The sequence below is a fragment of the Epinephelus fuscoguttatus genome, linkage group LG19 (assembly GCF_011397635.1).
Source record: "Epinephelus fuscoguttatus linkage group LG19, E.fuscoguttatus.final_Chr_v1".
NCBI classification, from domain to species: Eukaryota; Metazoa; Chordata; class Actinopteri; order Perciformes; family Serranidae; genus Epinephelus; species Epinephelus fuscoguttatus.
In genome coordinates this window covers 35542761-35560153 of record NC_064770.1, presented here as the reverse complement: position 1 = coordinate 35560153, position 17393 = coordinate 35542761, and the positions used below count along the sequence as shown (strand labels likewise).

The 17393-nt window shown below is 41.1% G+C and overlaps 1 protein-coding gene across 2 annotated transcripts in view; it reads right to left on the bottom strand.

Annotated features, from left to right (window-relative positions):
- LOC125879103 (protein shisa-8) overlaps positions 1–17393 on the bottom strand; it is a 185487-nt gene that overhangs the window by 11426 nt on the left and 156668 nt on the right. For both annotated transcript variants that reach the window (XM_049560750.1, XM_049560751.1), the window contains one exon: positions 13238–13354. In XM_049560750.1, the coding sequence (XP_049416707.1) occupies positions 13238–13354 (117 nt within the window). The remainder of the gene's footprint in view (positions 1–13237; positions 13355–17393) is intronic.

The following is a 17393-nucleotide window of genomic DNA, read 5'->3' as shown; positions in this document are numbered from 1 at the left end:
AATAAAATATCACAATTTTGATGACTAAGAATGAGCAGAATTAACAAAAGAGTTTTGCTTTCATTTGAATTTTGCAAGACGGGGATGAGCATGTCGAGGATTAGTGTGTACTTGTGTCTGCGGGTTATATATATTTACGAACATGCATGTGCGGCTGCATGTGTGTCAGCACTGTGCAACAAAGAACACATTTACATACATTCTCCGCTCATTGTGACGGGAATAAGCTGCTTGGAGTATATGTGTCTGTGAAGTAAAGTGCATCACATGGTTTTGGCAGCTTTTACTGGCTGCCTGTTCGTACAGTGACGTGAAGACACTCATCTTACGTACTGCTACGAATGCATGTTTAATATGCAGAGTGCTGTTGGAGCCTTGAGTTCTTGGAGCCGTTTTATTGTTTTTCAGTTTCTGTAACACTGTGTGTATCTTTTGGGTGCATCATACAGCAGCTGAAGCTACAGCAGCAGAATTTGGTTCAAATCTCAGGACAGGGCGAGAGAATCTGGGACGGCACAGAAACAATGAATTAAACACACCCTTTCTTCCCACAACAACTGCTGTTGCTGTCCATTTGAGTGTTTCCACACATGTTGCCAGCAGGAGCACCTGACAGCAGGGTCCTCTGTGACAGTATTATGTGCCTTCCTCTCCGTTTCACAGACCCTCCATCTGCTCTCTCTCCCTCTCTCTTGTTTTCCAATCTTTCCATCTGTATTTCATTTACTCTGTTCTCCTCAACAACATCAGCTTCTGCTCTCCATCCAGCAGCAGCAGCCTAAAGCGAGGCCTGTGGGCTCAATCTGGGCCACTGCACTGGAACTGCTGAAGCTGGGCCCTGCAAAGGATTTGACAATACACTGTCTTCAGTGTAATTTATTTATGTTTGAACAGTAATTTTGAGAGAACCTGCATATTAGCACATCACAGTGGCACAAGCTGTAAATAACATTTACATCCTAAGGCCCCAGTTACACAGAAATTGAAAATGTTTTTTATGAGGAGGAAGCTTTTTGCTCGCTGCTTTTGCGTTGTGACGCGCCTCGCATTTCTGTGCTGCATTTTTGCAGAGGCACTCTGAACTCCTCCAGTTGAAAAAATTTCAACTCAGAGCGGAAAAAGGCCCCATATCAACTCTTTTTCCTCTTCGTCGGGTATTTTGTGGTTGTCACGACAACAAGTTCACAGTTACAATGGAGGAGAAACTGGTGGTAGTGGTTGCTGGATACCCAGAGCTATACGGCCTGATGATAGACAGCAGGTTGTCAAACTGCCCCTGAGTCATCCTAAAATCTGCCTGTAAACGTCCATGATGGAGGAGAAGCTCCTGGACCAACTGGTGGTACTCCCCATGACCCAGCCTCTTTTTTAGGGTCTCATGTACCCACACAGATCTCTGTTTATCTGCTGACAGCCTCTTTTTATTTATTTATTTATTTATTTTACTAATGGCATTTAATTACCAAAAAGGGCAGTGTGGTCCACTTTGTATTTGGCAACTTGCGAAATACTTTTTGTGTGATCAGGGCCTTGCTGTGCCTTTTTATTGTTGGCAGGCAACCACCTGATCACCTCCCTACCCTAACCTTCCCATGTAATCAATCTACCATTTATTTATTTAGTGATTTCACAGTAGTTAGTATCTGGTTCCTAAAATGTTGAGGCAGAGGGTGCTGTCTGTAGCTCTGGTTGAGGGTGAGAGGCTGTCAGCAGATAAACAGAGATCTGTGTGGGTACATGAGACCCTAAAAAAGAGGCTGGATCATGGGGAGTACCACCAGTTGGTCCAGGAGCTTCTCCTCCATCATGGACGTTTACAGGCAGATTTTAGGATGACTCAGGGGCAGTTTGACAACCTGCTGTCTATCATCAGGCCGTATAGCTCTGGGTATCCAGCAACCACTACCACCAGTTTCTCCACCATTGTTTACCAACTGTAAACTTGTTGTTGTGACCACCACAGAAGGCCCGCCTCTCAAATCATCCGATTGGACAATGGGGAAAAAAGTGGAGCTGATATGGGGCACTTTTCTGCTCTGAGTTGAAGTTTTTTCAACTTGAGTTCAGAGCACTCTGGCAAAACTACTACTACTAAAACACTTTCTGTGTGATTGTGGCCAAATGGTTTTTGTCTCTGCTGGATTTTATTGTGTAAATTTTCTACATCTCATATTTCCTGTATGTTAATTTTAGAATTTTTAGGGGTTGCAACCCCTTTTATAGTTTTACAATAATTTCACTAATAATAAAAGTGATTTTTCTTCTTTTGTGACATGCTGACCAAATTAAATACAGTACATGTCCTGATCTGCATCCTTAACCTCTAAAACTCTTCTTTATGCTCTTTAATTTCCTCTTTTTCCACTTTTTCCAATGAAAGTAAGTGTGCACTTCATTTCAGCTATGTGATGTCTTCCCCTGGGTGAAATACATATTTAAACCCCAGATGCCATGCTCTTATGGCTGAATCATTATCTCAAATATGCATATACATCCTTTGCACCACTATATGCACATGCTTGTGTAATTCAGACTGATAGATTCAGTACTAAACTTTGAGATCACCATTCCACCCCATAAAAATACTACTGAAGAAAATGTGCTCATTGGTCTCCACAGGTACTCCACTGATCATAGCTCGTAAAGGAACCCTATCCTGAAGTGTAAAACTTTGAACCAGTGGAGTTTCTCTATCTTCAAAGCCATCTTTCTGTGGAATTTGAGATCATAAAAAAATACAAAAACTTTTTTCATCCGTTATGTGACCTGAAGCACAGTCTCAAAAATGCAGCAGCCGCACTGCAAAAATATGTAATATCTAATCTTGTACTGAGTCACAAAGTTTTCCCCCTCAGTGAGTCTGTTTACACCTGCTAACAATATGCATCCTGGGGTGACCGGAAGTGGACAGCGCTAAATATAAGTGTGAACAACCACCAAGACACGTTGTGATCTGATCACTCAAACCACTTGTAGAAGTGGTCTGGGACGCACGAGACTGCATATCTTTTGTTGTGGCAATGCTGATGTGTCTTGATTGACCCCTGACAAGGAGTACGTCTTCAGTGCAGGACGTGGTGGTTGTTCTAGTGACAACACACACAATGATCTATAACTTGTCCATTTTAAGACGAGTTGGAGAAAGTGTTGCGTGACTGACCATTGTTTTGCCCTCTGAATGGAGATGTGTTGGATTCTGCTGACAGCATTATCTCCAGCTTTGCCGACAAAACCAAATTGGGTTACTGCCCATTGTTCCAACAGCCCATAAGTTTAAAGCCCAATAATCCAAAAAATGTCCCACTGCACTGAAAGCCCATGTGGCTGACAAAACAAACGCCTATTCTTCCAAAGAGCCATTTCTACAATTGCATTGCCACAAACAGAAGCATTTTACTTATTATCATGCAAAACAATCAATGAATCAATCAATTTTATTTCTCCTTTGGACCCTCACAGCAGATAAGGAAAAACTTCCCCAAAAAACCCTTTAAAGGGAAAAAAAAAATTGTAGAAGCCTCAGGAAGAGACGTCAAGGTTAGGGTAAGAATGTCCAGCCTGTTCTCATTCAAAAGTCATCAAAAACAGCTGCTTTGTAAGTAGTTTTGGCCTCAGACACCTGACATGTCAGTTCATAACGTGGCCAGACACACCTGTCGTGGTGGTATATACACTGCTGGACGGTATGCTGCCGGTAACAGTGTGATATAAGGAGCTGGAAATTCCCTATAGGGCGGGCAGTAGGGGTGGTGGATGGATGCAGCAGACCCAGGACTTTCACCTGGGAGCCTGCTGCTTGTGTCCTGTATAAATGTACAGCAAATCCATGATGTTTGTTTGTGTTTTTGTCGCCTAAACCTGACCATCTACATTTATTGATGTCCGGGCGTTGGATGCGGCATCTCAGAACATCAACAGCTGATGCGAAACGTGGCTCACAAAGTGACTAAATGTGACTTGGGATGAGAATGTGTTGGACTGCCAGGGTAAGCCAATCAGAGGCAGAATAGCGTGCCTTTGCCATAGTAGGAAGGTCCGATGACATCATTCTTTCTGCATAATAATTAGCTGTGTGCTTCTGTATGGGAGACTGTAAAGCACATTTTTGGGCCCTTTGGAACAATGGGTGTTTGGTTGGGGATGAAGGGCTGATATATAAATAGTAGGGGTGTAACGATACATCGATCCACATCAATACATCGATTCATTGATTAACGATCCGATTATATCGATGCAAAATGAAAACATCGATCCATATCGTCATCTTAAAGATACACATTTATTTTGAAATTCACATAGCACGTCTGTGTCACCATTTCTGGGCAAGCGTGCCTCCGCTCAAACAACAAACAGAGCTCAGAAATAAAATGGTCAAATCATATTCTAGATGTTTTTGTGAGTTGATGTAAATGATTGTGTTAGATGGGCATATGATATCGCATCATATTGATCGCAGGCTCCTGAATCGAATCGAATCAAAATCGTATCGTAACAGACTTTGTGATATCGGCAAACATCGTATCGTCATCCAAACAAATCAATATAATATCGTATTGTGATGAAGCTGGTGATTTACACCCCTAATAAATGGGTCCAATAACAGTTTTCGGACTACTGAGGCTTTGGAATTATAGGCCACTGGAACAACAGCATGGCACCCGAGTATGCTAGTTAGCATGCCAATAAGCAGCTAGCAAGAGAGCGGATGTTATAACAGTGTCAGAGGGGCCCTTTTACCCTCCAGCATGAGTGATGTAGGCAGTAACAAAAGTCAAACACAAGCAGTCAGCTGGAGTCACGATAAACACAAGCGATGTGTCTCGGCTGTTCACTTGTGTCCAGATCACCATGTTAATACCAGGTGTAAACATGCTCAGTGGGTCTGCAGATAGATGCGCTTGTTTCTGAGACGATTCTAAATCAAAGAAACAAATGACACTCAAATGATTGTATTTGTTAAGATGTTGCTTGCTTACTGTAAAAATCAATTTAGAAAATGTACTGTTCATTTTTCTACAGCATCTTGAAATAGTGCTCAGGCTGTTTGATTATTACACTTTAATTAAAGACTCCAGGGGATCTTGGCCCAGAACAAGACAACCGAGCATCCTGGCAAACAATTTTTCACACCCTCTCTGAGAACATCCCTCCACCTTCCGGCTTATGTTGTCTTTTCTCTTTCCTGGAGACCTGACACGCACCTGAATGGAGCTCTATATGGATCACGCATACACAAATATGTAAAACAGTTTCCTCAAGGCCAAGCCAGATCATCTAAATTCTAACAAGTAAGTTCATCTCTTCCTCCTCTGGCTTCGTTCAGTTTGTTCATTCCGTACCTGTCCTCCCACTTTCTCACTCTGTAACCTTTTGCATCTTTATCCAACATTTTCAGCCGGTCCACCTGTCTTCCTTTAATTAAGACAGATACATCAGAGCTGCTTGAGCCAGAGTCCTGCTGCTACACCTGCCGCAGGTTTGCTATCAGAAAGTCCAGACCTCTTTGACCTGTTGTGCATTTCTTCTTTTCTAACATTTCTCCCACCCTTGTATGCTTACTACTTCTTTTTCTCATGCTTCACCTCTTGTCTTGCTTTCCACTAGAGAGATTTTAGGAAACAAGCGGGTGCCATTAACAGCTGCATTAAGTCCAAATTTGTTTATAAAGATCTCAAAGCAGCTAAGTCCAGATCCCTGCTGTTTCAGCTGGCAAATGGTCAGCTATCCCAACCAAACTGTTGTGTGTCCTAGCCATGACTTTGTCCACACAGCCAGGATCTCTGGACCTGGTGCCTTGTTTATCGCCCAGTGAGAGAGCTGATAAACCTGTGTGAAAAGGTTTATAATCAAGTATGCTGATGATTCAGTGAGTGTCAGCAGGAGCTACCTGCAGGACCATAAGGTCAGCCACGGTCCAGTCTTGGACAATTATATGAACTGGTGTGATGACTCTTACTTGCAACGTAATGAGTATGTTTACATGCACAAAATGTTCCGGTTTTTGCCCTTATTCCAAAAAAGACAAATTCCTACTAAGCTCTTTACATGCAGCCGTGCATATACCGATTAACATGCCCTAACATGTAGTTTAACACGTCAAAATGTGGAAAAGTGGAACGGCCAGAGTTGCTTGTCATTTTGCTTCTTTGCATCAAAACAGGATTTCTTCAGAGATTCTTGTTTGACCGTGAGTGCACAGTCTCCCTCTTACATTCCTTTAACCACCCTTTTGAAAAGGTTGATGCTATGATATTTGTGCACATCCAAAAACCTGTTCATATCCAAGTCTTTCATAATGTTTAAAAGTAGGTTTGCTTCTTTTTCTGATCAGAAATGTGGGGTTTACTTTTGGGTATACATTTTCACACCAGCCTTGCAAATTGTTGGCTAGTTGGTTTGTTTAAAACGTATCCATGGCTACGCACAGCACGGACTGTAAACAGGCAAAAGGCCATGTGTTGCAAACTGCAGTAAAAACCCCAGCTGAGACGCATATCCCAAATGCCCTGTACACATGTCCAAACAATGCTTTTAAAACCAGAATGATATTGGCGTATCAAGCGTCTTAATCGGAAAAAGGCCTAATTTGTTGTGACCGCATGTGTCTCATTCTCGTAAATGCAATACCTCAAGAACACCTAGGACTCAAGGATGAACTGATTAGATTTTGGTGGTCAAAGGTCAAGGTCACCATGACCTTCATCTGTCTTTTTCTTGTGAACTCAAGAACACCTTGAAGGATATTCTTAAATTTTCGCACAAACATTCACTTTGAGTCAAGGATGAACTGATTAGAATTTTGAGGTCAAAGGTCAAGGTCACTGTGACCTCACCCTTCATATTCTTCTGAATGTGGTATCTCAAGAACACCTTTAAGGATTTTTGTTTTTAATTTGGCACAAACATATACATGAATACAAGGATAAACTAATTAGAATTTGGTGGTCAAAGGTCAAGGTCACTGTGACCTCGCGAAACATGTTTTTGGACGTAATTCAGGAACCCATGTACTAACCATGACAAAATTTCATCTAATAGGAGACAGTTATGACGTAATGACATTCTATATCCAAAAGGTCAAAGGTTAACTTCACGTTGACATCATAATGTTCTGCAAGAAACACTTTTCTGGCCATGACTGAACATCATATCTCAGGAACAGAAGGGGCGACATTTGGTCAGATACTGAATTGGTGACACTAATCTCGTGTGCTCACATTTAAACTGTGCTGATTGTGTAGATCTTCTGTGCTGCTGGGGGTAGATGGATGTTAGGTGTAACTGCAACTTGACAGGTTCGCGGAGGCATAAAACCGCAAAACGGTAACTCTACTTTTGGTTTGTTTTCCTGACATTGTCATTATCTGGAATCTATCAGTGTGTCAACTACTATGTTGCATATGTACATGGTGTGTGCATAGATGTAACAGTGACAAACGGAACTACAGAGAGATTAAAAAAGAAGAGAAGTTAACAGTGTGTGTGTGTGTGTGTGTGTGTGTGAATGCATTTTGATCAATGTGTGGAAATGCTGGATGGGTGTTAGGTGTAAGGTGCATCATTAAGAGCATGTAGACCCACAGTGCCACATCAGAACTGTACTAGAACAAAAGGGTAAATACAGAGAAGTGTGTGTGTGTGTGTGTGTGTGTGTGTGTTAGAGGGAGACAAAAAGACAAGATACCAAGCAGAGGGGCACAAAGAGGAGCACTTTATTGTTGGTGTGTCATTAGACAGAACTGAATACCCTGACGTAGGGAGAGAGGGGTGAAAGGAGCACTTCACCCGAACGTGTGAGGGATTTGTTATTTTGAGGTTGTCTTCAGTGAAATATATCTGCCTTCTCAGTGCTGAGTAGTTAGGGGGGTGCTGCTGCTGCAGTCGGCCTCTGTTTCTCACTCACTGAGCAGAATAATGAGATGAGATTTTCTCTTTCCCAGTCTTCCTCTGTACAGTCACTTTAAACTCAATTTGTTGGCCTTTCCCTTCTTAATGTTACTCTTAACTGCAAATCCATTCCATTCTATTTGGTTGTGTTGTGGTCCGATCCCTTCCCTTCAGTATGTATTTTTACATCTCCACTGACCAAAGGATACTTGGTCAAGACCCCTGGGGATCATGTTCCGCTATGACAGACGTCATGGCGTCAGAAGTGCTAGGCTTACTGATGAATGGACAAGTTAGACTAATTTTAGTTGGCCCAAGGTCAAGTTAAATGTGTCAGAGCACCATCCTATATAAGCTGTGTCTCTCTCTGTTCACAATCATCACATAGCTTCTGCATGTAGCCATTTTGGTCCGAGCTCGTAATGAAATGTGCATTAAGAAAGAACTCCATGATCGGCCTCATCCTTGAATTCTCCAGATCACCACAGAAACACTTCCCTTCCCTTCCCTTCCCTTCCCTTCAAAGGTAATATTTGATGTTTGTGCCACATTTGAAGATATGCCCTCAAGATGTTCTGGAGATATCCCGTTCATGAGACTGAGATGGTTGCAAGGTCATGGTGACCTTGACCTTTGAACATCTTTGAAACTTTGAAAATCTAATCAGTTCATCCCTGAGCCCAAGTGGATGTTTCTGCCAAATTTGAGGAAACCCCTGAAAGGCGTTTTTGAGAATAAGACAGACACAAGGTCACAGTGACCATGACTTTTGACCACCAAAATTAAATCAATAGAGTCCAAGTGGACATTTGTGCTAAATTTGAGGACATTCCCTTCAGGTATTCTTGAGATATCCCGTTCATGAGAATGAGGTAGATGCAAGGTCACAGTGACCATGACTTTTGACCACCAAAATTAAATCAATAGAGTCCAAGTGGACATTTGTGCTAAATTTGAGGACATTTCCTTCAGGTATTCTTGAGATATCCTGTTCATGAGAATGAGGTGGATACAAGGTCACAGTGACCATGACTTTTGACCACCAAAATTAAATCAATAGAGTCCAAGTGGACATTTGTGCTAAATTTGAGGACATTTCCTTCAGGTATTCTTGAGATATCCTGTTCATGAGAATGAGGTGGATACAAGGTCACAGTGACCGTGACCTTTGACCACCAAAATTAAATCAATTCATAATAAAGTCCAAGTGGACATTTGTGCTAAATTTGAGGACATTCCCTTCAGGTATTCTTGAGATATCCTGTTCATGAGAATGAGGTGGATGTAAGGTCACAGTGACCGTGACCTTTGACCACCAAACTTAAATCAGTTCATAATAGAGTCCAAGTGGACATTTGTGCTAAATTTGAGGACATTCCCTTCAGGTATTCTTGAGATATCCCGTTCATGAGAATGAGGTAGATGCAAGGTCACAGTGACCGTGACCTTTGACCACCAAAATTAAATCAATAGAGTCCAAGTGGACATTTGTGCTAAATTTGAGGACATTCCCTTCAGGTATTCTTGAGATATCCCGTTCATGAGAATGAGGTAGATGCAAGGTCACAGTGACCGTGACCTTTGACCACCAAAATTAAATCAATAGAGTCCACGTGGACATTTGTGCTAAATTTGAGGACATTCCCTTCAGGTATTCTTGAGATATCCCGTTCATGAGAATGAGGTAGATGCAAGATCACAGTGACTGTGACCTTTGACCACCAAAATCTAATACGTTTGTTATTGAGTCCAAGTCAAATTTGCCAAGTCAATGTGCTAAATTTTAAGGAATTCCCTCAAGGCCCTCTGGAGAAGTCAAATTCAGAAGAACGGAACAAACGGACGGACGGACAACCTGAAAACATAATGTGTCAGGCAACAGCTACCGCCGGCGTAGAGGAATTAAAACAATTGATACTTATGTCTAACTATGCTCTTACACGTTAGAAGAAGAGACCCTTTTCCTGACTACCCATCCACTGATGCTCTACCACTTTCTGAAATCAAAGACCCATTCTTTCAGAAATGATTAGTGAATTCACCACTGCTTTGACTGTAAACTGTGTTATTTGCCACGTGGAAAAGCTTTACAGACACTAAAGCAAACCGTTAACAGAGTATGTCTTTGTCCTTAAAAACTTTGCCTCATGCTCTTTAGTTTTAGTTTTGAATGCTCTTCAGCTATGATGGGCAGTCCTGTCTCTAAATGTTTGCATATTAATAAAGTAAATAAACTTAAACTTAATATTGTGTCAATGAACAGTACATGTACATGTGTCAAACTGTCGCTCCTCATCATCGTCACCGTGTCCTTATCTGTCTGCAGTGATCAGATGACAGATGGTACATGTGTGTGTTTCTGTACATGTTTGTTCCCCTTATGTGTGCCTGTGCAGTAGGAAAAAGCATAGCGTGTGTGTGTGTGTGTGTGTGGTGCTTCGGACATGTTTATGATGTGTATGGTTATGTGTGTATTTCCTCAGTGTGTTTCTCGGGGACAAGCCAGAGGGCAAACTTGAGGCCTGAACCAGTCACTTCAAACTGCTGCCATCCAGACTGCTGTCACCCACCACACACCAGCACCTAACTAATGTTGTGTGTTTTATCCTTTCTACCAGCTGACATCCCAGTCCTGTGTGAGTTATGTCATCATCAGCAGTGAATTTATGCCATCATCGTACCTTTTTTTTCCACAGCTGATTCACAGTTACTATTAACAGACGGCAAGTTGTCAATAACTGTCAGCATTATAGTGGCTGAGCTTCAGGCAGATGACTAACCCGCACATAACAAACAGGGTTTTTTTTTTTTAATGGTTGTGAGGCAACAATGATCCTAATGTCTATTTTGCTCAATACAGGACTTCCCCAGTTTCATAACATTATAAAACACATTATTTACTCAGTTAAAAGCGCACAGCATGCAACAGTTTACATAAATACACACACAGTATATTTAGTTATGTCTGTTGGTTTATATAGACCATTCATTTTAGTGCAAAAAAAGGCACAGCTGCTGCTTTAAATCTACAATATGCTGCAAATCTCCTGTTCAACAGAGATAGCTTTTCAGTGAAGTGTGTGATATTAAGCTGCAGAGGACACAATTAGAGTTTACATTGATTTCGTGCTTCATGATGAGCCCCACTTAAGGCTAACTTTGGTATTTTTCAACTTGGACCATATTTTCCTGTGTTTTTGTGTCTAAGTGACTAATGGGAGCAACTTTTTGAAACTGGTTCAGTATTGAGGGAGAGCTGCAGCTGAAACAGGCACTGTCAATGTACGTCCACTAACGGGGCTTTCACACCTGCCCTGTTTGGTACCGTTCAATCAAACTCAAGTTCGTTTGCCCCCTCAGTGCAGTTCGTTTGGGCAGGTGTGAACACAGCAATCACACTCAGGTGTGCACCAAAACAACCAGACTGAGACCTTCTTGAAGAGGTGGTCTCAGTCCGGTTACAAACGAACTCTGGTGCGGTTGGTTTGTGGTGAGAAGGTGTTCCGACCTGGATCTGAACCGACTGCAGTCACATGACACATTGTTTGGGTTAAACATGAGCATGTTACAGTCCTGGAGGATTATTAATGTGCACCTCCTCCTGTACTGCCTTAATATGCACATTCAGCACATCCAATGCATCAAAACATTGTTTTCTAGTTGGAGCCGCGTTTGCCTCGTTTTCAAACTGTATGGTTTGACTAAAATGAACAATGACAGCAATATAGTCCACAATGAGCAGCGCTAAAATCAACCTGCGTAGTTGTCCCTCCATTGTGACATTAGAAAGTGTCACATTTATCTTGCAAGTGTACTCTTCTTCAACGTTTGCTTTACTTCCTGGATTTTTCCCACATGGAAATTCTGACCAATCAAGAGCAGCTTTCTCGCACAAGGCATTTGATCTAGTCCTCTTGTAAATGCTGCCGTGAGAACACCAACCAACTCTAGGCAATTATACAACTTTGGAACAAAATGAGTCCCTGATTCGGATCAAAGCAAGACAACTCTAGGTCTGAAAGCACAATATAAATGCTTGTTTTTGTCACAAGCATAGATTATTGTTCTAAGTGTCTGACAACATTATGGAAAGGATCCCTACAGAGATCCTTTTTGTTCGACCAGAAACAGCCTCGAAATTTGTTACTGCAAGCAGCTACATATTCTAAAATGTGGCTGCTTCACACACATCTTTAACCTGGCAGCACAGAAGATCTACACCTTAGCATGTTTCATTTACTGCTATCCTTGTTTGTTGTTTTGTATGATCTATACAGTCAGCACAATTTCAAGGTGGACGCCCAAGGTTAGTATCACCACCAGTATCTGACCTCATGTCTCCCATTCTGTTCCTGAGTTATGACATTTAATATTGGCATGGAAAGTGTTTTTGTGGAACATTATGATGTCACGGTGAAGTTGACCTTTTGGATAAAAAAAGTCCCGGTTTTATCTCTTCATGATTTTCTATTCGATATTTGTGTGAAATTTTTGCTCGGAATTAGCACATGAATTCTTGAGCTTTGGCCAAAAACATGTTTTGTGAGGTCACAGTGACCTTGACCTTTTACTGTTGACAACCAATATTTAATCAGATCATCCTGAAGGACGTTTTATGTTCAGGAGAATGAGACGCACAACCTGAAAACATAATGCTGGTGACAGCGGATGCCAGTGTGGAGATATACAAATCCCAAAGTTATGCTATTAAGATTCCAGTCTTGTACCTGTGCTTATCATTTCACAGAGGAGAACTTTGCTAACAGCTTCTTCCTCTCACTCTATTCATGAATCTAACTCACTGTAGTTTGTCCTTGTAGTGGTGAATTTTGTGTTGCAGCACTATGTTATGCATGTTATGTGTTTTTATATTTCATGCTTCATCTTCGTCTTCATAGTTCCTGTCTGCTCCCTGTCACATATTCACACATGACATGAGTTTGTCATGTGAGAGTCATAATATTTACATCATGGCTGCCATGATCTGACATCATATGGAGAAAGGTTAAATCAGCCACAGCACTCAAACATGAGTCATGACTCAACATGGTTGAGTCGGACTCATAAAAAAATCATTATCCTAATTGGTGCTTGCTCTTCCTGAACCACTTTCCTGCTCAATGTGTGTGTTGGGGGGACACTTGGTATGTTTCATCATCCTGACTGAGTTTATGCAGCACAGTATCTGACCTCACTGACCTCTGTACATTAAGCCTGTGCTCTGTAGCCATCTTGTTACGTTCACTTCACCAGTTTAATCCATTAGTAAGTACTCTAACGTGCATACGGGTGGCTGTAAGGTCATGTTTCTCCATCTCAGCAGTGTGTGTGTGTGTGTGATCCCACTCACCCACGGCCTTAAGCGAGGTGTACTTGTTGAAACCGATTCCCAGGTTGTTGTGAGGGTGAGACAAGGCCATGGCTGGACCCAGGGGAGACAAGGCTGCGTTGTTCAGATGGTTATGATCTGAAGTACAGTGAGACAGAAAGAGAGAGAGAGAGAAAGTTTCCATTTAAATATTGTACATAAAAATACATTTCTGAAGTGTCAAAGTGGCAAAGAAAATGCAAATCAGTATCGTTTCTCATCAGGAGGGGGTAACATTATCACATAATTATAAGTCTCCTGTAACCCTGGCACATCACGGCCCTTTGGGACTGACTCCGATGATTAAACACAATGTTTGCACACAGTATCCCAAATGTGACGTCAGATGCTAAATAAGCTCTTTGTGGGATGTAATGATTAGCTGAGGCTGGATAAACATTTGCGCATTTCTATCAGCCCTCATTACATAATGTTTCTGCTTAAAATAAATATATTCATGAAGCTTTTAGATGTGCAGGTTACCCAGGACAGAGGCAAACGTTACCTAATATAGGCCGTTAGAATACACATGAGGACAGCTGGCAGGCAAAATAACAAGCACATTCACAAACCTGTAGTGTAAACACACTGTGCATATTCCTCCGTACATTCTGACAAACAGACGCATGAACACAGTTTGCTGTTTTTATAAAAGATTGTGACAGTTTGAAACTTAGAGTTTTGTCAAGAAATAGATCCAGTTCCCCTTTGAATTGTAGGAAAAGTATAGTTGAGGCAGCCTATCTATCAGTCCTAGATTATAGTGATGCAGCTTCTACTTTCAAACCCCTAGATTCAGTTCAGCATTCATTACTGGAGATCCTATATGACACTCACCACTGTATTCTGTATACAGTAAAAAAGTTGAGTGGTCCTCTCTGGCACAGGACTCTACCAAAGTTGCCCTACAAATTGTCTTGCTTCAGGTGCGACACGTTTATTCTGAGCTTGGACAATCTGATATCCCATTAGCATGTAGCTACAGGTAGTAATGTACTTTTAAAGTTTTTTAAAACACCTGCACATTTCAGCAGGAATATGATCTGAAAATGAGAAGAAATCCACAACATCAGCAAGCAAGATTACATGTTTCCCTGAGAAACCCAGAGAAAACTGGGACTTTCTACTGTAAAAAAAAAACATCACTTAACCCAACCAGACATGTTCTAACAGGAATATGATCAGAAATCAGGAGAAATTAACAACATCAGCAACCAAAATCACATGTTTCCCTGATGCTAGCATGTAGCTACATGTAGCAGTGTACTTGCAGTCGAGGAATGACTGTCTATAGCGGCACTCTCTCCCATTAAAAATCACAGATAAAGGTTTCTCAACACAACTGCACATTTTTAGCAGGAATATGATCTGAAACTGGGAAGAAATCCACAACATCGGCAAGCAAGATTACATGTTTCCCTGATGTTAGCATGTAGCTACATGTAGCAGTGTACTTGCAGTCGAGGAACGACTGTTACAGAGAAAACTGGGACTTTCTACTGTTAATAAAACCATCACTTAACCCAACCTAACAGGAATATGATCAGAATCAGTCAAGGAATGACTGTTTATAGCTGCACTCTCTCCCATTAAAAATCACAGATAAAAGTTTCTCAATACAACTGCCAATTCAACAAGAATATGATCCGAAAGTGGGAAGAAATTTACAACATTGGCAACCAAGATTACATGCTTCCCTGAGGTTAGCATGTAGCTACATGCAGCAGTGTACTTGCAGCTGGGGAATGACTGTAAAAGAGAAAACTGAGACTTTCTACTGTAAAAAAAAAAAATCACTAAACCCAACCAGACATGTTCTAACAGGAATATGATCAGAAGTCAGGAGAAATTAACAACATCAGCAACCAACATCCCTGATGCTAACATGTAGCTACATGTAGCAGTGTACTTGCAGCTGAGGAATGACTGTTTATAGCTGCACTGTCTCCCATTAAAAATCAAAGATAAAGGTTTCTCAATACAACTGTACATTTCAGCAGGAATATGATCCAAAAATAGGAAGAAATTTATAACATTGGCAACCAAGATTAAATGTTTCCCTGACATTAGCATGTAGCTACATACATGTAGCAGCGTACTTGCAGCTGGGGAATTAGTGTAACAGAAAATAGTGGCACTTTCTAATGTGAAAAATCACAAATTAAAGCTTCTAAACCCAACCATACATGTTCCAACAGGAATATGATCAAAAATCAGGAGAAATTAACAACATCAGCAACCAACATCCCTGATGTTAGCATGTAGCTACATGCAGCAGTGTACTTGCAGTCGAGGAATGACTGTATCTGCACTCTCTCCCATTAAAAACCACTTATAAAAGTTCCCAATACAACAGCACAGGAATATGATATGGATCCAGGAAAAAATTTACAACACTGGCAACCAAGAGTACGTGTTTCCCTGATGTTAGCATGTAGCTACATGTAGCAATGTTGGCTATGTAAACACTGGCAGAAGCATGCCTGAAGCAGATGAGTTTTCAGAACGGTGAGTAGCTTGAGGTTTTTGCTCACAGGAAATACTTTTACATACCTTTATTTCATTCTTTGAAACTTTGGCCGCCTTTAATATGAGCATCCAACACTGGAACATTAGGTTCCCTTAACTGTTTCCCACTGGGTTAGAAGTACATGCACACACACACACACACAAACCTGACACCCGTGTCCACCAGCCCTGTGATGACTGAGATGCATCAGTGAGAATGAAGTGACGGGGAAGAGCGAGGCGAAGAGAGCCGCAGAGCGAGGGATGTGACACCAGCTCTGACTGATTGAATTAGAAATAGATCTTCACTTCCCCGTGTAATTGATATGCAGTGATGACACGCTGTGTGCGGCATGGAGTGCAGGGAGGCACAACTGTGTGTTGTAATTTTTATGTATGCAGAGCTGCGTGTGTGTAAAATGTGAGATGCTATTGTCTTATGTGGACCGCTGGTGCCACCTGCTCTCCTCACGCATTCATCAACCATTCATCTACTATTATTTAAGTTAAATGAAGACACAACTGAAATCCTGCTTGTCGGACTCAACAAAAAGAGAAATGCTGCTTAGTAATGCGGATCCGAATCTAACGCCCTGGATTGAAGTGTTTTTAAATGTCCTTTTATGTTGAATTGCTTTGTCTGTTTTATGTCCATTAAGTATTTTTTCATGTGAAGCACACACTGCCCTTATTGTAAAGCACTTTGTATGAAAGGTGCTGTATAAATAAGGTTTATTATTTATCATTATTATTACCAGCACGTCAGAAATAAAAAAATAAAGGTGCATTAACCTCAAGCAAAGAAACACAAACACTACACAAGTTAAGAAAGTAGGTTTTTAGGTTTCTTTTTGAGCGATTACTTAATGACAACGCTTAAAAGAAGAATTTTGCTTTTTTAAGTGTCCTACATTCGGACGCCATTTTCTCAAGCATTTGTCTTGCAAGCCAACAACAGTGGAAACAATGAGACAGAGAGAAAGATATGGAGTAAAGAACAGAAAGGTAGAGAAAGAGTGGCGTAGAGAGAGAAAGGGAGGGAAAAAACAAACAACTAATTGATGGAAAGATCCCTGGCCAGTCTCCAGTTTGACCACAGGGCTGTTCCTGGCCACCAGAGACAGAGACAGAGACAGAGGCAATACTCATGTTAATAAGGTATGGGGTGGGATAAGGAATATGGGAAATGGTGTTGGTTATTTGTTAGTTATATAACAATGGAAACTGCTGAATGTCTCAAACAGTTTCCCAATTCCTTTCTATCCAGAGTGAATAACTCCTTTAAAAAAAGTTATATGAGGCCATTTCTCCATTAATGATACAGCAGGGTATAAGAGTTCTGGAAAAAGTTGGTGAGCCCATAAAGTCTGAAAAAGAGATATTTCTCTGACACAATTTTTTTTCTCTCAAACACAAAACAAATATCACACATAGAGCTGCTGTTTTACATAAGTCTCACTGTAGGCGTGTTTCTAATTAATCAGTGACACTCCTACAGTACTCCTAATTAAAATTAGGGAAATATAATCTCTTTAGGGTTTATGTCATGGTTTAGCTTAAGAAACAAAAAATTGGCACTTCAACTAAAGCTGCAGTCAATGATTTTTGGCCACTTGGGTGCAGCAAGAAT